Source organism: Paralichthys olivaceus, chromosome 3 (genome assembly GCF_024713975.1).
Source record: "Paralichthys olivaceus isolate ysfri-2021 chromosome 3, ASM2471397v2, whole genome shotgun sequence".
Classification (NCBI taxonomy): domain Eukaryota; kingdom Metazoa; phylum Chordata; class Actinopteri; order Pleuronectiformes; family Paralichthyidae; genus Paralichthys; species Paralichthys olivaceus.
In genome coordinates this window covers 18,151,211-18,176,147 of record NC_091095.1, presented here as the reverse complement: position 1 = coordinate 18,176,147, position 24,937 = coordinate 18,151,211, and the positions used below count along the sequence as shown (strand labels likewise).

Below are 24,937 nucleotides of genomic sequence, written 5' to 3'. Positions count from 1 at the left end.
ATCGTGTTTTTAGCCTAAAAGTCCGCTGATATCTTCCTATGAGGTCAAATTCACGGACCCTCGGACAAAACACCACCTACGTCCGCTAGCTTAGCCACTTCCTGTGGACTTTAAGGCTTAAAACATGAGGCAAATGACCTTGTTTCGGGATTGTTTTATGTATGTGTATTTGTCAGTATTTTCTGTTTCTTTAAATAAGAAAAAATTTATCAATATATTATGAATTAAGAAATAATGTAATTTACACTGAGAGGCGAAATGTGTGATGAACATGTTCAGTAAAGTGTGACTCCTCTGTAGGTTTAATGTCCGCAGTCTAACTGTGAACATTGAGCAGTCAGTGTGAGCTGTGGGTGTGGGTTGATGCATGAGTGTAATGGCGTCACACAGGCTGTTGCGGTATCATGGTGTAGTAAACTCTCAGCAGCCTGTTGTCGGAGGGAAACAGGATGACTGGCTGTGGACTAAATGGTCACGCAGGCGACCAGTGAACATTTCCACCCACATATCAATGAGAGATGAATGCTGTCATGTGGTGGAGGGTTTCTGAACACACAACAAACCTACTCTTAGAATCGTAATAGACTTTGTACATTTGCTGCAGAAGCTTCTTACTCAGTTACAACTCATCCTCTCCATCTTTGGATGAACAATCGCTGCCAAACACAACATGGTCGACCACTGATCATACTCCTCGTCTAAGGGATTTTCCCTGTACTGGTTATATTAGTCTGATGCTTCTCACTTACTGTCTCTCTTTCCCAATCCCCATCTGGCAGGGCCTTAGACTCTGAGCCATAGTGTAGCGGAGAGTACACCCAGGTCCTGTCCTCTGGAGGCTGTTTTTACACACCCACCACAGTAGAGGGAGCCAGAGGAACAGAGGAAAGCCAGAGGTACAGAGACAAGCAGCAGGGGCAGGCAGGAGAGAAAGACACGGGAGATCACAGGAGAAGAGAGGACAAGACAGGAAATGAAAATTAGGGATGCATAAAGGAGGAAATGTTGCTGAGACACATCGGAAAGTGTGAAACTAACATATATGAGCAAATGTTCAAAGGATGTGTTAATCCTTTCAGTGGTTAGCAGACTTGAACATAGATGTACATATCAAAAATAACTGGCGGTACTGGTAAATATGATGGGTCTGTTAGAAGCATGTGTCTTGGTGGTTGTTTTGCCCCATTTAGCTCCTGGGAAGCGAAGCGAGGGGTAGAGAGCGAGGGATGAGACGCTGCGTCAGCCAAACGGGGTGGATGAGGAGCAGGAAATAAGAGGTTGGAAGGGGAAGAAAGCCAGGATGCCAGGACAGTAGACACAGAAAGCATCCTCAGTCTGAGCAAAACACAAGCAGATGTTTTCTTTTCTTTTCCAACAAACAGAAGCACTCTTTCTATAGAGTCCATGAAAGCTGTAGTCTGTTTATTATCACGGTATCAAGGTATGTTGGTGATGGAAATACACACACACACACAGAGAGAGAGAGAAAGAGCACGACCGATTAACCGTTTGGCCGATAACGTTGGACTCACACATATGCGTTGGTTGCATCAACCGAAATGCTGCTCTGACATCATGCGTTCAATCAAATCATGTCAATTTGAAAGCAAAGGAAGCTGGAGAACCTGGTCTGTTTTCATCTGGTTGTGGATTTTGTTTCCTGTTCACGTCTCTTTAGCATTTTATTGATGGCTAGCATCGCATGTTAGCATGAAAGCCAGCTATGACGTGTATCCTGAGCATGAAACTGCGTGTGTTATGACGATCGTGTCAGCACTTAGCATGCAGCATGCCCATTGACACCTGTTAATGCAACACATACGAATGAGTCCAGCTTAAAATTTCAATATGAAAATTTTCGCATTCATCTTTAGTGTCTTAATTCCAGCTTTATATATATTTGGTTGGTTTTGGGGGTTTCCTTTACATTTATAGCTATTTATAATTAATTGAACTGTAAAATATCAATTACATTTATTTATCTGAAAAAGTTTGACACATCTTTGGAATCATTGCAATTAAAAAGAAGATATATATCGGAAACCACAAGCATACACACACATATGGTCCTACGAGGGATGAAGCCAGTGTCAGTGAATGAGGAAACAAATTTAAAGGAAGATCAATACAAGAGTAAATACAGACACTGAGTTAGATGCTGCCAGACTTTTGTTTTACAAACCTCCCACACTTCTTTGTCTTCACTATGGGGAGTGTAGGCGTTGGTTTTTAGTTTCAACACAATCACAAAAACCCCAGCAGTGGATAAATCACACCAGGTATGAGCCTCCTGCGATACATCCAGGGAAACCTTGTATTTTCTCAACACTGTCATCTTATGTTTCATATAACAAACAAGTACACAGGACTATTCTACCCTCACACCACAACAACCAACCTTACTGGCTTTCTGGACTGGCATTTCCTCCTCTGTCGCACAGGAGAGACCACCCAGGTCCTCCCATCAGGAAACTGACAACAACAGGGGGACGTGGTATATGACAGAAACAAAAAGAGACATGACGAACAGAAATGAAGGACAGAGGAGTGAGGAAAGGTGAAAATAACACAAAAGGAAACAGGCTGAGGTGAAAATGGAAAAGACAGTTCTGGATGAGTGTAACCCAGCAGTGTAACCTAGATACGCTGGATGAATGTGAGTGGCGACAGATAGATTCACAAGTATGGCAGCCAATCTGTTTTCATCTCCCCCTACCACACAACATGCTGCCATCGCACCGCTGTCATTATGACGCATGATGACAACCACAGAGAGGCAGAGGAGAAGAGAGTTGAGGTTAGAGAAAGAGAGAGAGGTGTGGAGAGGAAATATTCACGACTAGATGAAACAGAGGGAGGTGAGAATTATTTTGGGGAGTTTGGGGTGAAATGAGAGAACAGAGGAGAGAAGGATGGAGGTGAAAATGATGGAGAGTAGACAAAGACAAAAAAAGGACAATAAAATGTGTAAGAAAACAGACGTGATGGAGAGAATCTTGAAAAGTGAATGTGGAGAGTGCTGATAGTGGCTGAATAATTTAGACACGAGCCGTCTCTTATTAAAATTCAAACGTATTCCCGTTCCTCCATACATACCTTATGTAAATATGGTTCTTAACCCCAGCTGGTATTTGATACACGTAACAGAGGCCAGTATCGGGCTCAAAGAAATGAAACCTGATTCACTTCGATTGTGTATCTAGCATGCTGTGGTGTGCATGTTGTATGTAGCATAAACATAAACAAACCAAAACCAAATACACAATAAAGGAAAGTAGATCAAGTTAACAGAAAGATAAAAGTAAGATGTCTCATTCCATTTAAATTGAACTTGGATTCTAATGAGTTTTTGAAATCCCAGCACAACTTACTTTTTGTGTTTGCTTTTCATTGCAACTTTAAAAAACTCTTGTGCATAAGCAGCAATGAAGTAAGCAAAGGATTTCTGTCTGAGAAATAATTTTCCCTCCTATAGAATTCACAACCAGAGGGGTGATTAGAGAGAGCGCATACTAACGCCAGTCACCAAGTCATAGAAAATGAAGAAGAAAAAAAGTTCTTAGATACATCCATTTAGCTTCCCTTTGCCATAGCTTCACCCTTCAACCAGCAAATTTCATGGAAATCAGTTAAGTAGTTTTTGTGTAATGCTGCTAACTAAGAAACAGACAAACAAACAGTGATAAAAACACACTGTTGTCCTCCTTGGCTGAGGTAATAAAAAAGATTAGATCTGGTAGCTGAAGCTCCTGAAGCGAGTAAAACTATTTCACTAATACAAATGCAGTAATACCTTTTTTGTTTCTTGCTCTCCTCTGTGAGTGTTGTGAATCAACACCTTAAAGCATTTATCAATGGAAAAAGCAGGTTCAGTTGAGCAATGATGCAGAAACTTGATTTCCGTGGGATGTCGTGGAGGAGAAGTGATGACGATGACAGGATGATCAAATGAAGAGTTGGCTGACGGAGCTGCTAAATGACCAAACTGAGGAGTGAAGTAGAAAAAGTACCACCCATATTCGCGGCATGTACAGCTTTCACACTTATCGGCATTCTTGGTTATTCCCTCGAGGCCACTTGTGAACACACAGCCTGCGGCGTGTGTGTAGTTACATATCAGGACGTGCAGTGTTACTTGGCGTCATGCAGCACTACAGACCCCACCCCTGCTCCTGTGTACAGAGAAGCATGATTTGGGCATCGGCCAGCGGCGGTCAGCTGAGAGGGCTGTTAAATAACTGAGGGAGCTCATTGACTAATCTGTTGGCCTTTTCTCATGCCACATTAGGCGGTGATTGATTCCTGATAGTGGACACCAAGTGGGAGTATAGCCAGGTGAGAACATTTCTATCTGTATCTGTGATCAGCGGCTCTGCTCTCCGTGCAGCAACTGACACTCATACATTAATTTATAGTCGTGCACATTGACACCTGCCAACCCAACACTGTCTGGTGGTAGCCAGTTAGCCGCTGTAGACTGAACAGACGCAAACTGCAAAAGCTTTAGTTGTTATTTAGTAAAAGTGTGTGTGTGGCTCTGTAGAAGATTATACAAGACAGGAACAGACAAAGTGATGGTGCACATGCTATTATCACTCAAAACACTCCAAACGAGAGTGCACACTGCAAAACGCTGTGCTTAAAGGAATAGTTTGACATTTGAGGGAATATGCTTATTTATTTTATTGCTGAGAGTAAATATGAAGCTGCATCGATTTTCTTATCTGAGATTTTTATCGTATGTGAGGTTTTCCCAGGCCAGATAAAATCCCTCAAGTGAGTTTGAGGTCTACCACTGGTTCTCCTTTCCAGTGGGTCTACCCCTTAAACCTCTAATGGAAGGCACTCAGGAGCCTGATTAGATGTCTGGATCCTCTCAACTGGCCTCTTTTGATGTGATGAAGCAGAGGCTTGTCTCTGAGCTCCCTCCGGGTGCCCTGGAGCTCCTCCAGCTCACCTCCAGCTTAGCTGCAAGGCAAAGTCGATCTACATTCTGAGCCTGACCTATGGTCACGAACTCTGGGTAGTGACTGAAAGAACGAGATCGCGAATAAAACCCTATCAGCATTAGAGATGAGGGTGAGTAGTTCAGACATCTGGAGTGTAGCTTAGCTTGTCATAAAGAAAGGACTCTCAACAAGAAGCCTATTTTCAGCATATTTCTCAAATTGTCAAACATGTCGTTTAAGGGAATGCACCACACACACGCACACAGCAACAACTTCCCATACCAGCTTGATTCTCCACTTGCTTTTGTGGTCCTTGTATCAACGCCTCTGTAGGAGAGCATCATATGGCTCAGTCCAGTGACTGCACAACCATTAATACACTGACCTTGATTCTGGAATTATTTGATGGCTAAATAATAATGCTTGTCTGAGTCGAGTTTAATTTCATCTTTACAGAAACAGTTTCTAAAAGCATGTGATTACATAAATGTGCATGTGTGAAGTGGTTTTACTTACAAAGTAGATATCTGTGATTGGCACATCATCGTCATCGTCGACTGAAGCCTGGCTGGTGCAGCCTGAGCCTGACACCTGACTCGCCCGATCCGCTTCCACCAACTTGGGACTGGATGCGCCGGCTGCCCCAGGAGAGGAGGAAGAAGCTGGGGCAGACGATGGGGCAGATTCAGGTACCGACGAACAGGTGGAAGGCTCAACTGCATCAGGAGCCTCGGCGCCGGCTACTTCCTGAACCTCACTGTGGAATAAACAGATGTGTGGTTGTTTAAAGTCACTGTGGGCTGACACTCAGACAAAACTCACACATCACACACTGATGATTCTTGGGCAAGTTCTGTAGGTCTCATTTTAATTAATTGGGTCACTTTCCGAAAGCCATTTTCCTGCAGCAGGCCACAGAAACATGTCCAAGCTATTAGAGTAAAGTGGCTCTGACTAAAATTCAACAGCTGTGTGAGTGTGTGAGTGTGTGTATGTGTGTTGTTGAGCGGCTTAATCTCAAAGATTTGCCAGTAGGCCGTGTGCTGCCACACTCCTTCATTGGTGCGGCCTGGTCACATCACTAACCGTTGGGGAGGATTTAGGGACAGACACATTAATTTCTCAGCTTCTGTGTTTATCATACCTCCACCAAAGGAAAAGCCTGTCTGCTGGCCACTGAGGCAAAAAAGCTGAGTTCGCATTTTAGAGAAGGAGCTGATTGGCTGAATAATTGAGGGGGGGGCGGGATGATAGTTGCCATGCAGAAAGTCTCTTTCACACCATCTGTCATTTCTGTTCAATATATATTCATAAAACAATACATATACATTTGTAAATCGCAGTAAATCAGACTCCACAGCTGGATCTGCCTCTTATCTCTTGCATCCGAACAGTTCCACAGCTTCAGGTGAGTTGAGGCCGCTTAATTTGATTGTCTGTTTTAGCTGCTCTCACAGATCCCAGACCCCCCAGGCCACGTGTCTAGCCAGCATCAGACCCACTTATTCAGTTGGTTTCACTCAGCAACCACACCCTTCATCCTCATAACCCCATCATATATGTAAGCCCCACAGCCAGTTTATGCAATGTGCAGGCCATGGGGCTTACATCTCCTGTTAAAATTTCATGTAGCTTACTCATAATGTATTTTTTAATTAAGTTGCCAGCTTTTTGGAGTTATGTCTCCAGCTTTTTTTTTTCTCGATGCATTGTCATAGTTATGTGAAGCTAAAATCCCAAAACAATAAACTCGAATCAATTAAAAACAAGGTTAAAATGAGTCAGGTCATCCTGAGCAGCCTCAGGCCTCCAGCCTTCCTGTCCCGCTGGCCTACTTCTAATGGCTGGTTCCCCCATGTCAGGGCTCCTTAAGCCCCTTGTCTGCCTCGCAGTGTCACCCCATTAAAAAAATTAACGGTCGCACACACACACACGCAATACATATCAAAATGCATGTGCGCACTCTCAGGTTAATTGTTGTACAGTAGATGCCTGCAGCATTTATCTGTCTAGAACAGTAGACCCTGAGCCCAATAAGCAAATGGGTCAAGCTGCTTTCAGTGTTCACCTCTGTGCTAAAAACTTTGTTTGTATGTGTGTGTGTGTGTGTGTGTGTGTTTGTGTGTGTGTGTGTGTGTGTGATGCAGGTGAGGTTGCCAGGAGGTTATTTATATAGTCACATCAAACTGAGTCATATTGATGATTTGGGTCATGCAGGGCTCACTGCAGCTCTGCAGCTTATCTATTCTCTATCAGGGTCACATGTCTGCAAGGAGCATATGACAGAGCTGACAGAGTTCTTCTTCTCATTGTTTATGGTAAAAATTATAGAGAGCTGTGTGTGTCAGGAGAAATCTCTTCTTAAAACCCATTTACACAGTTTTTACAAAGATTTTGACATTTACCGATGTTTCCTTATCTGGGATTTGTTCTTGTATAAGAACAAAATCTAAGCACACTGAAGAGCAGTTTTAAGCACAATTGACAGCTGAAATGCTCCTTTAAAATAATCAGTAATGGCATTTTTTTACTTTTAATTCTACAGCTGTATAATAAGATTCAAATTACCATAAAAAAAATTATTTAAGAAAATACAGACACAGAATATTTGGTCTATACTGCAAAAGATGACACTTTTAAAACACATGAACATGTTGGAGAAGAGAATATTTTCTCATAAAAACAGTTTATCGATATAAGATATTGGTGAATGAGGCCCACTGTTAGTATCTACAGACATTCAAGATTATAGAAAGTTGCAGTGTTTGAGGGTGAGCTACAGATTAGGGATTCCTTTTCTTGTGAAACAAATACAAATGCAGAAACAAAAACTTCACCTCTTCATATTCTTGAAGAGCCCAAACAATCAAGGCTCTCTTATTAAAACCGCTGAAAGGCCCTCACGTGTAGATATAGGGAGCTTTTTAACATATGATGATGGTGATTTTGATAAGTGTGTGCAATTTGAGGTAGCTTGATTGACTTTAAAGGGGACTTTTCGGCCTTGGTCTATGTATATGCTCTACTGAATGCCATCCATTGTTTTATGTACCTGGGTTGAGGTGAAAGCTGTGGAAGAGAGATGGTGGGTTCACTGTCGTGTCTCTTCAACTCCACCTCCACTGTGATGGTCTGCTGATCCTCCTCACGCACACGCAGCTCCTCCTGGGTTCTGAACACAAACAAACACATTTATAAAAACACACACAGAGGATATAAAACACAGCCACATCCTAGCAACAGGAAGAATGGCTCTACTCATAAATACACTGTCCCACAGTCTGTCCTCGCATTTCTCCTCTAACCTCCCACCACACCCAGCAACATGTAATGCTGTGAAAACATAAAGCTAGCAAACCTCAACACATTTTAACAGCTGAGTTTATCCTGTTAGAAATGGTTTATGAAGTGAAAGTAGCTTTCATAGTTCTGACTCACCTCCCATCATGGCTGAGAGACTGGGTGTGTCGCCTGGAGACAGAGAGCACAGTGTCAGTACAAGCTGCATATGAGAACTGCAGTATTCACGCCGACATTTGGCATATGAGGAGAAACTCTTAAAACCTTCACGGGTAACTATTGATGTAAAATGTGAGTTTTTTATGATTGAGATCAGACTTTCAGGATTTAATAATAAAAATAAATAAATTATAAATAGAATATCAACTGCACTTTGGGAGTAAAGGCTCAGATTTAAGTGTGTGTGTGTGTGTGTGTGTGTACCTGTAGCGGGGGTGCTCTGCTGTGTCAGATGGGGATCTCTCAGGGATGGACAAAGAGGTGGACGAGGACAGAGTGGTGGCGATTGATGCTGTGGTGGCTTCTTCAAATGATGGAGGAGTGCATGGAAGAAGATCTGGTCGACCTGGAGGAAACAGAGATTTTACAAATTATTCTGCTGGGATTGGCTCCAGACTCCGCACTGACTCTCAAAGTATTAGCGGTATAGATAATGGATGGCTGCATGGATAGATGATGAGATAGCTGGAGCCCAGTAATATTATAGCTTTGCATAAGATTTATTTCTAAGGTGTTGTAATGCTTGTGTACAATTTTAATTCCCATGGTAAAGCTATAAGTCCGTTGTTGACTATAGCATGGAAAGATCATCAGTGCTACTGTTTATCAAAGAAGACTGTTAAACATTTTCATGTTATGTGGACAGAAGCTGCACGTTTTCTGAATATTTCACTCAGACCTGTACAGAGACCAAAAGCTAAGTTAAAGCTAAACTCTCCTAATAGTAATGGCCCATCGTGACTGCAGTTGGTAAATTCTGGATCTGTACATGTCCTCTTTTCCTACTATCTGTTTCTGGTCATCTTGGTCATCTTGGTTATGTCACTGTTTTCACAAGACTGCGTTATTTACCCTCGTCCTCCAGCGTTGGGAAGCTGCGAGCTCCTCTCAGGTCGTAGATGTTCTCATCCCTCTCAGAGGGCAGCTGGCTGGCTGACCAGGCTGCACCAGGACCAGCGCACTTAGGCACCATCAATGACACTCGACCCTTCTTAGATGGAGAAGACTTCAGAGCTGAGGGAAAAAAGAAAGTTAAACATGTTAAACTTGAAAAAACTGTCAAATTAAAAAATCTACTTCTCTCTAATTAAGCCATTTTCCTAACCACTCCCTCTCTAGCACGTTAGTTGGAGCTCATTACGGAATAACCAGGAAATCACATATTTTCTTGAAGCCCTACTGCAGTGAATTCTTTGCTTGTGTGAAAATCCTTATAAAGGGATGAAAAAGAAAGCTGCACAGGCTTCAAATGGATGTAGTTCTCTCACATGACATGAAGCAGCACCTAATAAGGCAGTTAGCTACTGTGTCTGATAGTCCTGTCAAAGCTCGGCAGTAAAAGAGTCAAAAAGCCTGGCATCCCACATTGACTCAGTGGTTCTTCCCACATGACTTTGTTTGACTATGTAAGGCAGTGTCTCAGGGAAAAGTTAAACTCACAGGAACTTTTCTTGAAAACCGTGCTGCTCATGAACTTGAAGAACCTATCTGCATAGAAGCCGGGCCGGTGGACCGACACAGTGTCCTGAGGAGAGACAGAAACACAGAGATTAATGAGACAAGTGGTGCACGAATAAAATGATCAAAGCTTTAAGTAGATAAATTATTTATTAGTCTCTGAGTGTCCCATTTAAGTCATTCTTTTCTCTGGGTCAACCCACCAGACTGAGCAACACACACACACACACACACACACACACACACACACACACACACACACACACACACACACACACACACACACACACACACACACACACACACACACACACACACACACACACACACACACACACACACACACACACACACACACACACACAGAGACAAATGACGAAGCTAACAGACACATCTCTTCATTATTTATATTGCAGCAGACGGAGATCCCACTGCCAGCAGACTGACAGATGACACTTAGTGTTTGGTTTAGACAGAAAAGAAGAAAGGAGCAAGGGATAAGAGGGGCAGAAGTGAAGCCACTGCCTCCCTACACAGTTATTATTAGCCTTTTGTATACGTACAGCTGGAGTTCATGATGAGTAACATCTTTAAAGGCGTTCACACAACTGGGCCAATTGCATATAACACATTGAAGACTATAGTGCAGGAGGCTGTTACAGGGTTAGTTGCTCTCCCACTCGTATCTTGCGTATGAGTGTGCTCAGAGAGGGAGAATAGCATGAGTAAGTGAGGGTGGGTTGGTTGGATTGGTGGTTGGGAGTAATGATATGGCTGATTGCGTCTTGAGAGTAGGTGACTGGTGACAATCTGCAGAGTAAATTCACAAGTGTATGTGAGATGGGAGGTGCGATGGAGTCAAGGGATCTGTGGGTGATGAGATAAAACTAAAACCTATTGGGTAAATTTCTGTGTATCGGCTGTAGGGCCTATGCTCATCAAATAAAAAATCTCTAATTTGTAAAATACAAGTTTTCATACAGTCTTATACAGCGATGGGGATTTTGTGTATAAGGACAGTAAAAACATGGACATTTTTTAAGGTCCAGTGGTTCTGTATCTCGACAGACAGATCAACTTATTTATAAGTGAGAGAAGGCGTGAGCAAGCAACAGCAGTGCAGAGCGCTGCACACAGCTCTACAATGAAGAACCTTTATGTTATCATGAGAAGTGGCCACCAAATCTATGTAATTGATAGGAAACCCTGCACACACCTGAAGCACACCACAAGATTACAATTTACCGGTGTAATCTGTAACACTGGTGCTAGCGTGACTTTACTACTTTACCACACAATGGTATCCCTACTATAGTCTTGCTTTGTTTATGGAAGTAAACTTATATTTCTTAATTAATATGCTCAGGGTTTGTTGTTGTTAAAATGTCCCATGTTGCATTTTGAGTCTCACACACTTCTCAAAATGTAAGGGGATTGTTTCAGTAATCAAAGTGCACAATAGTAATCATGCATTATTTATCCATGACAGAAGGAGATTGAGCCATTGATTCAGGTTGACACAACACAGTGTCGCTCTCTCTCTTTCTCTATTACTGCAGTGACAAGCTGACTGCTCATAAAGATGATTTACTGTGGACAAAGCTCAGACGTGTCCAATCTTAATGACAATGACAGAAAATAATGCAGATGGAGTGTACACCAATAATAAAATATTTGCTTCATAAAAGACAACTGTGGCTGGTCACAGGCTTATAATCAACATGTGCGTAATCCACAGTTCTGCCTAAAGCTGCTTCTAATAAACAAACCCATAAACATGAATATATAAACAGACCTGTTAGCTGAAAGTCTTAAATCAACGTGTGAGGAGACAGGGAGGGTGAAGCGACTGTGCCATGGGCATATTCTTGGATTTGCAGGTTAAGAGTAAGTAAGATGGACAGATGGGGAAGGGGATGAGCAGACAGAGATGAAAATCCACACCGACAGATAAGAGCTTCGTCAAACCAATAAAGTTTGCCAGAGCTGAAGCTAATAAAAGTCCTCAAACACACAAAGATCTGAAAACAAATCAAGCTTGAGGCTCCAGTTAATCACGTTTGGTACAAGTTAAAGGTTACAGTGATTCCTTTGTGTACTGTCCCAGAGGAGGACCTGGTCTGTCATGAATAATGTCAGAATAATATCATAATAAAACATATATTTGTATTTACTTAGGGACTTATGGATGGACAAATGTAAGGACGGACTGACACACAATGATCGTTAGATCACAACAGAGTTGAAGTTTGTTGATTGTTTGTGTGTACAATATACAGCAGTTCCTGTTCCTACATCTGATTGGCTGTCTCTATGTACAGTGCTATTAAAAACTCACCCCGTCGTGAACCAAAGCTTTCCACGAGTGCTCCAGTTTCTTGATTAGCCTGCAGAGGCAAAGAAACATGTCCTATGTATTAGGTACATACACAAATGAGCAACATGCCTATGAAACGTGCTGTCAGTTATGTTGTTTAAGTTTATGCACAAAAAATGTCTGCAGCAGGAGAACGTATCAACACACAGACATTCGTCCTACATCTGAAGCCTGTGACACACTGGAGAATATAAAGCTGAAGGAGTGACTACATATAATCACATGGTCTCTGTGATGATCACCTGTAGGACTGCAGGATGTCGATGATCCCGATGTAAAGAAGAAGTCGCTCTCCCTTTCCATTGACAGCTGGGATACCGCCCATCCTAAAATGAGAAGCAAAATAAAACGGCACAGTTGAGTTTGTCAATCAGACTGCAGGACTGTTTTCAGCTGATGTGATTTGATGCGAGATGTGAATCAATAATTGATCTGTCAAAATTTAATCAGCAAAACCAGAGTTCAGACACAGGTTTTTACCAGATTTTGCAAACATCCTGCAGTAATTTTTTCTCTGTATGGTATTAAAACCCTAGTTATTAATAATTCATGTTTTTTCTAATTAGTTTGCATTATATGAAACATTTATTCTATATGCGTGACAAGGCTTAACCTAAACCATATGAATCTGAGAGGAATTTATACCATTTTAATGAAGCATCGTATTAGTTCCTGCAGGACACGGAGTCATAAACTCAGCTGTCGTATGCTGTCAGCTACTGGTTCATGGTTGCTCGTCAGTCACTCACCAATCGCAGCACATTCTCTCAATAAAGCGGTCCTTTAAAATACAACCTCCTCCTCACTGATCCCTGCTCAGCTACACTGCCACTCATGCTCTGCTGCATGCTCCACCACCCCAGCCTCCACCTTTTGAATCCAAACATGGTTGTGGTAAATGGTATTCATCTTGAACAAATGTATCTTGCCTGCTTACACCCACTCGGGGGTTTTGCACGTGTTCCCTGTTTTATCTTAGCATGCTGCTTAGCTAATCCAGGGAACATCCAAAGAATTGAGCCATCCGCCCCAAACATAACTGTATTCCCATTTGTGCAATAAATGGTTAAAACATTTAAAGTGTTCCTGACTGAAATGTATTTAACTTGTAGTATTAAATTGGATTCCCACAGTACATATATTTGGATGCTATTACCATTAATTTACGACAGCTAAAGGAAGTGTTTCACATTTTAAGCATTATATTAAGTCACAAACTTACATCACTTCACATGGTGTTTTTTTAAATTTTGTACGATCCAATTAATTATATTCATTCCACACTGTAGATCTATGGAAGTCCTGATTACCTGCCTTGATTAAGAGGCAGCAGTACATCACACACAGTCCTGCAGTTCAACACTTGATCTAATCCTTGTCAGTGTAAGGGTTCAACTTTGACCAAACAATCCATAATCCTATAACCAAGCAGCGTCCCACTGCACTGTGAAGGTGCTGATACCGTGCTCTACTGTATCTTCTAAACTGCTGACAGAAAATCTGATACCAATTCATCTGGAAACTGAGAGGTAGTTTTTATTAAAGCAAGTCAAAGTGTCGGAACTCTGAATGTGTAATCGTTTGGAGTGGGTCAATACTTTTAATGTTTATAATAAACTTCCTTTATTCAAGCCATAGTAGCATTCAAATTATCTATCGACCATTTCATCCACATTGAACCAACAGACCAAAGATTGTCTGCCTTAACACTACCAACTGTCTGATGGGCAAATATCAAGCTTGTTATCAGGGTCACTTGAAACCAGGGGAACCAGCTCCAGCATGACCTTTAAAATCTTTTCTCAATTTTCATTTTATATTGCAGATTTCAGAAGCATTAATAATTTACAGGTAAAGTACTCTAGGGAGCCGCAGTTAAAGATTAAGCACTTAGGATGAAAAAGTTCCAACTAATAAAAGTTTATTATTGATAATATATCTCCCACTATGTTTATTATTATTAATATGTGCCAGCCGTACATCTACCACTGGCCTCCGCTGCCAACAGCCCAATGTCTCTCTGGCTATACTCACGTGTCATCAGTGTCGATGGACCCTCCGCAGGCTGCTCCTCCCTGGATGGACTCCATGGCTGTGGAGTACAGGGCCTTCTGCTGGGCCACGGGCCTCTTCTCATCACTGCCGCCCTGGGAGCCCTCCATCTGCCTCTCCCTCTCCGCCTGGTCCATGTTGTGAACGCCGAGCAGCAGGCTGTAGTCCATGATCTTGAAGCTCTCCAGCACCTGAGCAAATACAGACACATGTGAGTTTCCGGTGAGTGACAGAAATGTGGCGTATAAATTCAGATGAAAGGTTTTATCTGTGGTGGATCACAGCTTCAGCACTAGAGGGAAGGAGACCTGTAACAGTGGAGATGTTTGTGCCACACACAGCACACAGTGCTGCACACACTGAAGCATGTACATGCTAATAAAACATGTGTAAGAGAGCAAGTGTGGGAGCAGACACTCTCTCCCACACACACACACACACACTCTGGAAATGTAAACATGAGATGGTGGTGATTTACAAGTCAATGGTCGGCCTGATTCCAGATCTGAAAACTAACTCATAACAAAGCTCAAATCTATAGTGAGGGATCGTGGGAATGCCAAATACTATCATGAACAGCTTTATCTCTTTTTCATTCTTCTCTCCCATCTCCCTCCTCTAGTCCTACGACTTACAGTCATTCTCTTGTATTGATCAGGGCAACATCAGCATCATCCCTGGAGTTTTTCTCCATTTCCTTTTATAGAGTTCATTCATGTCTTATTATTTCCCTCATTTGCTTTGGGACACTGCATTGGCATCACTTACACTTTCCTTATACCCTCCCTCTATTTCTTACCTCCTTGCATAGCATCTACTCCCTATATCTAGGGACTCTTGATCAGGATGTCATATGGATCCTCAGAATTAGAAAACCACCCTTGCCACCTGCCCCTTAGCTAATTTCATTCTACCCTGCCATGGCTCTCTCATTTCTATTTCAACATAAAAGTGTAAATTCTTTACACAGCAGCTATACAATTCTGCTCGTCTTACCAGGCAGTCTCTCTGTAGTGTCTTCACGAGCGCGTTGTATGTGTCCTGGTCCAGCATCAGTCCGTCCTGCAAGTCCTGCATGAAGTCCAGGTCTTTGAAAGTGGGCCTGGCCTTCTCCCTCTCCTTCTTGGATGCTCGCCTCTTGTAGGTGGAGCCCTTCAGGTCATATTTGAGGTGCATGCGAACCACACGGGGCAGGACGTTGTTCATCACAACCACACGGATGTTTTTCCCGCCCGACTGGACACAGTAGAGACCGAAAAACTTGGGCAGCAAAGTGCGAGGGTTTTGATTCAAGTTCTGGAGAGAAAGAAGAGAGGGAGACAACAAACGATCTTAAAGGGGCTCATAAATATGTGTAAGTTTCTGTGCTTTGACAGGACGTTGAGGAAGAACTTTACAGTGGAATGTGAGATATGTGCGGGGAAATGTTGGCACAAGCTATTATCACATTGTAGAGGTTTGAGGTACGTATGTACCTGTGAGGAAGCAGTGCTAAAGAAATTATTCTTGACACTCTGAAGGATCAGAGAGGGTTTTCTTTCACAGAATATCCAGGAACAACAACACATGAAGCATTTTTCATTCCTAGGGACCTCGAGAATAAAAAATAAATGAGCAGTACGATGATAAACATCGTGCAAACAGTTAATTTGTTAACAATACACGATTCTCTGTGTACACATACTTTGGTTACAGAGTCACATCTGTCATCTGATCACATCAGAGTGCATTACATAACTGAGAGTAACCACAGACCAAGATTTTTTTACCCACGGTGCAGTGATACATGTGGAAAGACTCAAACTGTGATTACAATTCTTTCTTGCCTGGTCACAATCAAGCCACAGTCACTCAGCCAGAATAAGGAAAATGATGGAGGATTATGTACTGGAGAGTTAGTATAGACATCCTCTTTTCAACCCAGTTTGAGACGTATGAGTTTTATTTCAGTATCTCTTGTCATCTCACAACCCCCTTATGGGATTAAAGGACAAAAAAAAGGACTGAAAATATTTATATTTACAGTTTATCAGAAAACAACTTCCTGCTTTTCTGGTCACAAACTGGTACGCATGATTTACCTCACCTCCATGCCCTATGTTACACACCATGCCCTGAGGGTGGAGAAATTCAGACAGGTACCCCATATTCCATTCCAGTCAGTCACTGTCAGGCTCTCTCTCTCTCAAAATGATGATCAATTTGTTTCTCTCAATAGATCACACAGTAAACTGACATTTTACAACAGAAAAGCTAAAATAAAAGTAGTTTTCATTTATCAAACTGTAAAATTGAATTTATCTTTAACAGACTACCATTACTATAACATCGAAAACTACCATCTCCTATTTTACATGACTCTGTGTGGATTTTCAGTAGTCAATCCACACAAATGAGGTTAGTCGGGCTGTGTGCTCAGTTTAAAACCTGCTTTGACCTTGGGACCTGAGCCAGTTCAGTCCCATTACAGAAATGAGAGCAGAGAGAGAGAGACAGAGAGAGCTGTAGTCCATACATCGGTAGCACACAGCATCCAGGAGTGGAAGTAACAACAAGAGGAGAAAGAAAGAGGAGCAGACAGAGGAGAGATGAAGGATGAATGTGGAAGTGTGGCTAAAAGGCTCAGCACTGAACGACCTTCAGCTGAGAGAAATTGGTAGAGAGAGCAGCAGAAACGATTTAGAGAAAAAGAGCGAGCGAGCGAGCGAGCGAGAGAGGGAGAGAAAGAGAAAGCATCCTCTGTCGTCAGCCATGCACGACCCTTCTGTCGATGTTAAGAGGGCAGAGTGTTGACGAGCCAACAGCACAGACACGTGAGGGAGAGGAGAGAACAGAGAGAAGGGATGGAGAGGAGCGTGAAAGGAAAGCAGTGGAAAGAGTGGATTAAAACATGGGGTAGAGTGAGAGATAAGACAAATAAATTACCCCAAGAGCAGCACAGCAGGAGGGAGAGTGATAAGACGTTAAAACGTGAGGGAGGATGGGAAGATGAGGTAGAATAGAAGGGCAAATACACAGAAGGAAAAGAGTCGGTTACATCACAGTGTTCTGTATGCTGCCCAGAGCGAGACTCCTTAGCCAGCCCTCTACCGTCCGCTAGTCAGCTGTGGAAGACATGTGGAGCTCCACCAATAACTGCCTACATGCTGTCGGTTTTTCCACTTACTTTGTTTTGTTCATCACATCACTAGGTTGTGAGTATGTACATGTTATGTTTTAAGTCTTATTCCCTTAGTCCACCTTCTCTGACCTGAGGCTACAGCCATCCTACATGAGCATCAATATCTCCACTTTCATTATGCCTCCTTCTCAGACCAATTACACCAGCGAAAACCAACCAAAACGACGGAAAAGGTCACAGCAAATGTGCCGAGCCTTTAATGTCCCTAAATGATTAAATGAATTCTCACAGTAGTCTTTGGCCATGCCTGACGGAACATGAATAAACACAAGGCCCAGGGCTGTGACCCTGAGAGGCTGGATTAGTAGTATGGACATACATGGAGCTGTTGCTGGTTGACTTCATTCACAATAAGCCTGCAGACTGTAGAGATGGGGAGGAGGGAATGTTACTGTTGGTGCAAGTCATGCTCTGTTAGGTTGGAGTAGAGTACATCCGGTTTCTGAAATACACCGGCCACTCTCTTATGAAACTGCATGGCCTGAGGTTTCAGTCAGAAAAAGCTGTTTTGTCTGCTGCTTTATATAAAAAGGATTTCATGCTCAGAGGAGAGATTTCCAGACATAAAATGGAGAAAATCCTCAAAATAACAACATAACAGGAAGTTGGCATTTAAATGAAAGTCTGAGTTATTCATGTATTTAGTGGCCTTTTCAGACCAAGACACAGGAACACTGTCTATTTTTACATTGAAAGCAACATTACGCAGATTGACCTTTTATTTATAAGACATTATTTCTAATATCATATTCACATGAGCTGCCGAGTGCCGATTGAATATTGCATTCATATTCCTGTTTAAATGGCACAGAGCATTATCTGATTATGACTCACATCGACATTACAGCAGTGTCTGATTCAGGCTATCGTCTTCATCTGGGTTTTATCAGAATATTTGTATCCATGTAAACGTAATAACCGACAGGCTTCTCCAATGTATGAATCTATGTTCACTTTATGTGCACGTGCCTTGAAAACTAGATGGTATCAAGACAGGCTTATTGGTTTGCATGAGATTATATTTGTACGCATGAGCAACAGTTATTCACCATGTATTATCCTACACCATGTGTGAATCCTACCATGAAGAGAAAAAAGGAAAACTACTGAACCTGAAAGTAAGAGTAAAAAAACAATAGAAATGAAAATCAGGAGCTGCAATTTTGTTTTCATCAACCTTTGACATTATACAGACATGGACATGGACATGATTCACTGCAGACGAGAGCACCTTGTTAACACACCCACTCATACCCAGTAACACACGTAGTCTTTGCTCACCATGTAGTATCCAGGCAGCAGTTTCTGTAAGAACTCAGCTTCCTTGTGCATCACAGTCTTGATGATGAACTCATCGTCCTTTGTGAGATAGAAGACTGAACCACTGGCTCCAGGATTGGACAGCTCAATTAGGGGCTCGTTACACAGGGAGTACTGCAGGGACACACAGACACAAACACAGTGATTTAGGGAAATAAAATGACAAAAGTATAGTTGTTTTAAGGATATTTTAGTAACAAACATAGTATAGTGTTTATGGAAATTTCCAGTTTCCAGTTTGACAATCACAAGCCCATGCTCATCATCTCCAGATAAAACAATCCTACAGTCCTCTTTAATCACTGGATCATTTAAAAACACTTGAAATCAAACAATCTAGAAGCAAACACAAGTATATTGGGCTTGAATAAATTATTTTTGGGTTTTTTGACAAATTTAAAAAAAGCTAATTAATTCATGACAATTTGTCACATGAGTTGTGAACATTAATGTGAACCTCGTCAGGATATTTTACATCAGTTATACCTGCATTTAGTACATGCATAGTTTCAGGTTGCTCTTGATTTAGTCTTTGCCTCTTTCTTCCTCCGTGTTTAAAGATTTTGTGTTTCCTACTCAAAAACCTGGTTACACCCAAAGCAGCACACATGCCAAACGTCTTACACATGAATGAATGAATAAAAGCTCTTTCAAAGAAGCTCCTCCCAAGCAACTCAATAAAACCACCATGGAAAACTGTTCTCCTGGGTAGCACGAGTGGCTGAATACTTCTTGGTTATCATATACTGAGAGATGTGCATCCCTATTGCCCAGTAGGCTCAAAGAATCAACATTTTATGTTCAATATTACATCAATTATATCAATGAATAAATTCATGATAATAAATGCCTTTTACCATTTTGCATTATTAAAAATTGACTGAGAATTAGATTATCATGTACTTTTTTAAAATGATGTGCGCCTATGAAGTAAACCCATTAATTGTCATGACTAGAGTTTCATTTCGTTCACACACAAGCAAACACATGACACGGTTACCTTTTCCAAAATCTAGTTTATAAATACTGTTACTCATTGGTTTTTATCAAATGTGATAAAGTTGTATTACAGTCACACTTTTGTGAGGCACAAAGTCACCCAACAGTCCTGAAGTGGCTGAGGTGGAAGACAGACAGGCTAAGAGGCGCTAACCTGCTCAGTTACTGACACAAACAGACAGATAAAGATGCACATGACCTTATTGTTACTGTTATTCACTGACATCAAAGAGAACACGTTCACCTGCTGCCTGTTTCGACAATTCACTCTTTGACTCTTCCACGTGGTGAGTACACGTTCAACATGCATAAACACTGACGAAGCAGTGTGTGTATATTTTGTTAGACTGCTCACAGCAGTGAATCATGCCGCCTCCAGGTCCTCATCGCCGCAGACCTTCATCCTTCTCCTCAGTCGTCCTCTCTCCTCTACTCCACCTTCTCTTGTGCTGTCTCATGGTTTGTCTTATTCATTCTCTTCCCCACTCAACACATGTTTACTTTATCTATTGTCATTTGTTGGGTTTCCCTTCCTCCCATTTCACCTCAAAATCCTGCAGTAACAAATTGTGACCATTTGTTTCATGTGCTGTTATCTGACACAGTAGATTATTATTAACACATTGTCTTCATTTTGATTGAATCAAAAATGATGCTGAGAATGAAACATTTTAAGAATTTGTTATGGCTTGACTTGTGACTGACATAAAGCAGGGACTCAGCTTGACTTGGCTTGATTCACACCACAGAAAAATGAGACTTGCTTGAGACTTGAAGATGAATATCTAAGACTCATTGGACTCACGTGTGTGTGACTTTTTCCACCTCTGATTTGAGCGGATACAATCATATATGTGAGGATTCTAGATCTACTATAGATTTTCTGGTAAGTCTATGTAGTGTGTGATAAGAATTGGTAAAGCTATGACAAAACAAAAGCTTAAGTCTTACCAGGTAGTCATCTGGCCTGATGCCAAACAGTTCTCTGAAGTAGCGGAAGGCCACAGGAGCATATGTTTTGAAGCGGAAGTCTGGGAAATGGTGGGCTGGAGTGAGGTTGCTGCCTTCACTAGAGGGCAGAGCATCAGAGCACAGAGATCAATTTCATATTCCTCCCCAGCAAACATCAGACAGGTTAGTTAAGATCATATAGTGTTCACTGTAAATCCACTGGAAATATACTGCTGTATATGTATTTATATATGTGTGCGTGTTTGCAGTTGAGACCTGGGGAAAAAGATGCTCTCCACCACGTAGAAGTCCTGCATCAACACATCTCTCTCGGGCTTGGAGCTCAGGTTGCCCACTGTGTAACCGATGCCCAGCTGGATGGCACCTTTCAAGGCTGAGGATGTGGTCTGCACGGGTGGGGACGGGAGACAGATGTAGATGTTGTGAGAGGGATATGTTTCAGTTTATAACCCTCACAGTAAGAAAATTGACCTATTCTGAGATGGAGCAGATTTTGGAGAAGTAATACCATTCCATATAAAGCAAATATACAATGTTATTGTCACTTGGCATTAAATGAGATGACTCTCTGAATTCAACCTTCCGTTCTTCATATGGAAACATTTTCACAAAACTTTACCTTCTTGTAAGTAGTTTCTCCTGATGCATCCACTCCTCTGTGACCAATCTTCTTTCCCTGACCAGGCAGGCCTGAGGACGAGGGCATCTGATGACACAGAGAGAGTTCATTAAAAACTTTTTTAGATATTAGAAGGCCGAGCCTGACATGATATTAATGCATGAGAGTGATTTCAAACTTCCTGAATGCATTGAACATGACCTGTGGCATTTCTTCTGATTAACTGAGCTGATTTAGTTTCAATGGTCGAAGCTGTGCTGGATGTTTATGACCTGAAAGTTGGTGCTTTAAGTAGAGTAAAATGTCCACGGCAGATTAAAAATGGAACAAATGTCTAGCACTTGTTTGCTTTATAACCTCTGCCAATGAGGTTGTGTTTTCCTTTTGTTTGTTTGTCTCTCTTAAAGTTAGCAGGATTATGCAAAACTACCAGACAAATCACCATGAAACTTGGTGGAAGGATTGTTTAAAGAACCTATTCAGTTTTGGTGCGGTTCCGCATGCATGTTTGATTTATTATTATTATTATTTCATTCCATCTACGGTAGTCGCAGTGATGCAACAGATTCTGAGTGACAGGTACACACAGTAACGTGAGGGAGAGAACTGAATTGCATGCCTTGTGGGTACACACGCAACTGCAGCTGAAACTATGGGGTCTAACTGTCTGCATGAAAGGTAACATCTTTATGGATGAAAGTGTGAGTGAGCACACAGCAAATAGCGTAACAACTATACAATGCACCAACAGAGCAAAACACTTATTACAAGAAGTGTAAACACTTTTCGGATCATTATGAAACTGTGCCAAGATAAATTAGAATATAGAGTTCTGCCAGAGTGTAGATAATTAATTGGAAACACTGCTTTGACATGGTGAGATAGGGCAGTAGCCATGGTGGAGGTATGCACTTTCAGAGCAAGTGATTGGCAAATTAATGGCATTTCACTTATCTAGGAGGATTAAGATCATTTGTCCTAAATTATCTGGCAAGACAAGAATACTCAAGGGACATTGAAATTACACGTGTTGTACTGTAGTCTGTTCTGACCCTTGTGGCAGTCATCATGTACTAAGGGAGGAAAATTACATACTGCACATATCCTCAGACCAAACCTTGTTGTGCTAGTGCTTCTCATTAGCATCCAGCTCAAACCAAAGAACTAGTTGATATTGATGTAGAGATAAAGAAACTAACAGAGCAGATTATCACAGGGACGGATGGCAGCTTACCTCTGTGATGAAGGCTTTCTTAGCAGCAGCATCTGAGACAAAGAGAGACACAGAGAGACAGAGATGACAAGTGTTAGTCGCTCTGAGACAGAGAGGCTCCATTACTCAGCATCATTAGTTTTCCCTGTGACAGAAATGAATCCCAAACGGTGGACGCAGCAGTCCAACATTATGTAATAACAGTGTCAAACACAAGTAGCAGCCTGTCAGCAAGAGGAACTGCAGGAAACAATTGCATCAGCGACAAGAGCACAAGGTCCTATTTAAACATGCACATGTGTATTGAGTGCCATGTGGCTGAATAACTGTCCGTCTGTTGTGCCATTGCTCAGGACAAGAATAAAATATATCATTGTTTATTTGTTGGATTGCCATGAAACACCGTGCAGACATTTATAATTCCCTGAGGAAAAACGTAATGACTTTTGAGACTCCCTGACTTTTCCTCGAGCAACACTGACAGGTTTATGTTTGTGGCTTTTAATGTTGATGTTTGTGGCATCTACTGGATGGATTACCAAGGAATTCAGTAGACTCATTCATGTCCCCCTCAGGAAGATTTTTAATAACACTGGTAAATCCTCTTATTTCATCTAGTGACACCATCAGGTCTCATTCACTTTAAACTTTCAGTTGCTGCAAAAATACTAACGGTTCAGATCAACATCTGCTCTAGATTGTGTTTATTGTTAAAGAGCACATATTAAACTAAGTTGGTGAGCATGATTGACATTACACCCTGCTAAACAAATTGTTTGCATGTTCGCATGTTGACGCTGATCTTCACCTCGAAGCACTGCTGTACCTCTGATAGCCTCACAGAACTGTAAGCATGGCTGCAAACTCTCAAGTCTTGTTTTGACGTGATTCATTAATTAATTCTATGAGGAAGGTTATGTTTTCACCCCTGACCATTTGTCTGTGGGTTCGTTTGTGTGTTTGCAAGGAAGATTACACAAAAACTACTGGACAGATTACCACAAAACTTGGTGGAAGAATGGTGTAGGCCAGGAAAGAGCCCACTAAAGAGAATTGTGTGTGAATTCAGACATATTTTGGGGGTTGGTATAGAAGATTATGTCCAATTTCTTGCAGATACAAATAAAAATCTGGATCTAGAGGAGGAATTTAATGCAGTGTATGTTTTTCAGCCACTGTATGGTAACAAATAGCTCTAGGAACATGCATGTAACTACCTCCATCTGAGAAACAAAATGCCTTAGCTATAGGACTTGTTTTAATTTAAGGGGACTGAGCGCAATCCTAGTTGAGTAAAAAAATACTTGTAGACCCTATTTAAATGAGACAAAAATAAGTTGTAAATAATATCAGCTTGTGGTCAAAAGTACAATCCAAACAAGTTCACTTTTTAGATGAAATGAAAAGGGTTGGACTTTATTAGATATAATATATAAACATGCATAAATCTTTACTGAAAAAGGTCAAAGCTTTGTCTGTAACATTTGCATTTAAACTGAGATGGAAAGAAGAGCTCTGTACTTTCTGTCTGCAATGTTTTTGTATAAGTTGAAGTGAGTGTAAAGTACATGCTAGCACTGTGGCTTTACAAGGTTAATATCATCTCTGAAAAGTGCTACACCATGAGATTAAAAAATGCAAACTGCACACATTACATATGACAGTTTAACAGATCTCAGAAGCAAAACAGCTGCACAACTGCTATGCTGTCTTATAACAGGATGTAGACAGTAGAGAAAGGCAATCAGAGGACTGTTTTCACCAGGAAGGCCTGAAATAGATGCATAATTATAGATGTATAACACTCAGCATAATAATGCAGAGAAGAATAAGGAGGGCAGGGCAGAGAGAACACAGAATGAGGAAGGAGACAGAATGAGTGGATGAGAGACGACTTCAGACAGAACAAGAGTCATGCTGATTAATTCCCTCTCTGCTATCACTGTAATCAATATCACACACAGATGGTGGAATTAATGAGGAAACTGCTGATATTTTTACAACAGCAACAACACAGTCCGATTGTTGTGAACAAATAAAAGCGTGCCAGTGATGAGATGTGATATTACTAATTTATTTTTATGATCACATTTCATTTTTCTTTCACCTGATTTAACAGGTTTATTATCATTTATGACAGGTCTGTTTTATTTTGTAACCCACCGCAGTACATACTGCTCTCAAATACTTTTCAAATCTTCTTTTCTGAATTTAGCAAAAATTACAACTTGCATTAAAATGCATTAATAATCATTTTATAATTGAATCATAGCCATCT

At 41.4% G+C, this 24,937-nt stretch overlaps 1 protein-coding gene across 5 annotated transcripts in view; it reads right to left on the bottom strand.

Annotated features, from left to right (window-relative positions):
* Positions 1-24,937, bottom strand: part of pip5k1ca (phosphatidylinositol-4-phosphate 5-kinase, type I, gamma a) — a 44,331-nt gene that overhangs the window by 4,711 nt on the left and 14,683 nt on the right. The window contains exons 2-18 of one of the 5 annotated variants that reach the window (XM_069522299.1): positions 22,681-22,712; positions 21,447-21,533; positions 21,083-21,213; positions 20,807-20,924; positions 18,818-18,970; positions 15,352-15,651; positions 14,338-14,546; positions 12,546-12,629; positions 12,265-12,313; positions 9,909-9,993; positions 9,321-9,482; positions 8,673-8,814; positions 8,388-8,420; positions 8,002-8,121; positions 5,466-5,706; positions 2,399-2,472; positions 750-839 (exon numbers count right to left, since the gene is read on the bottom strand). In XM_069522299.1, the coding sequence (XP_069378400.1) occupies positions 750-839; positions 2,399-2,472; positions 5,466-5,706; positions 8,002-8,121; positions 8,388-8,420; positions 8,673-8,814; positions 9,321-9,482; positions 9,909-9,993; positions 12,265-12,313; positions 12,546-12,629; positions 14,338-14,546; positions 15,352-15,651; positions 18,818-18,970; positions 20,807-20,924; positions 21,083-21,213; positions 21,447-21,533; positions 22,681-22,712 (2,110 nt within the window). Of the gene's footprint in view, positions 1-749; positions 840-2,398; positions 2,473-5,231; positions 5,277-5,465; positions 5,707-8,001; positions 8,122-8,387; positions 8,421-8,672; positions 8,815-9,320; positions 9,483-9,908; positions 9,994-12,264; positions 12,314-12,545; positions 12,630-14,337; positions 14,547-15,351; positions 15,652-18,817; positions 18,971-20,806; positions 20,925-21,082; positions 21,214-21,446; positions 21,534-22,680; positions 22,713-24,937 lie in introns of all 5 variants that reach the window. The other 4 variants (XM_069522300.1, XM_069522301.1, XM_069522302.1 and 1 more) reach the window with 4 other exon arrangements.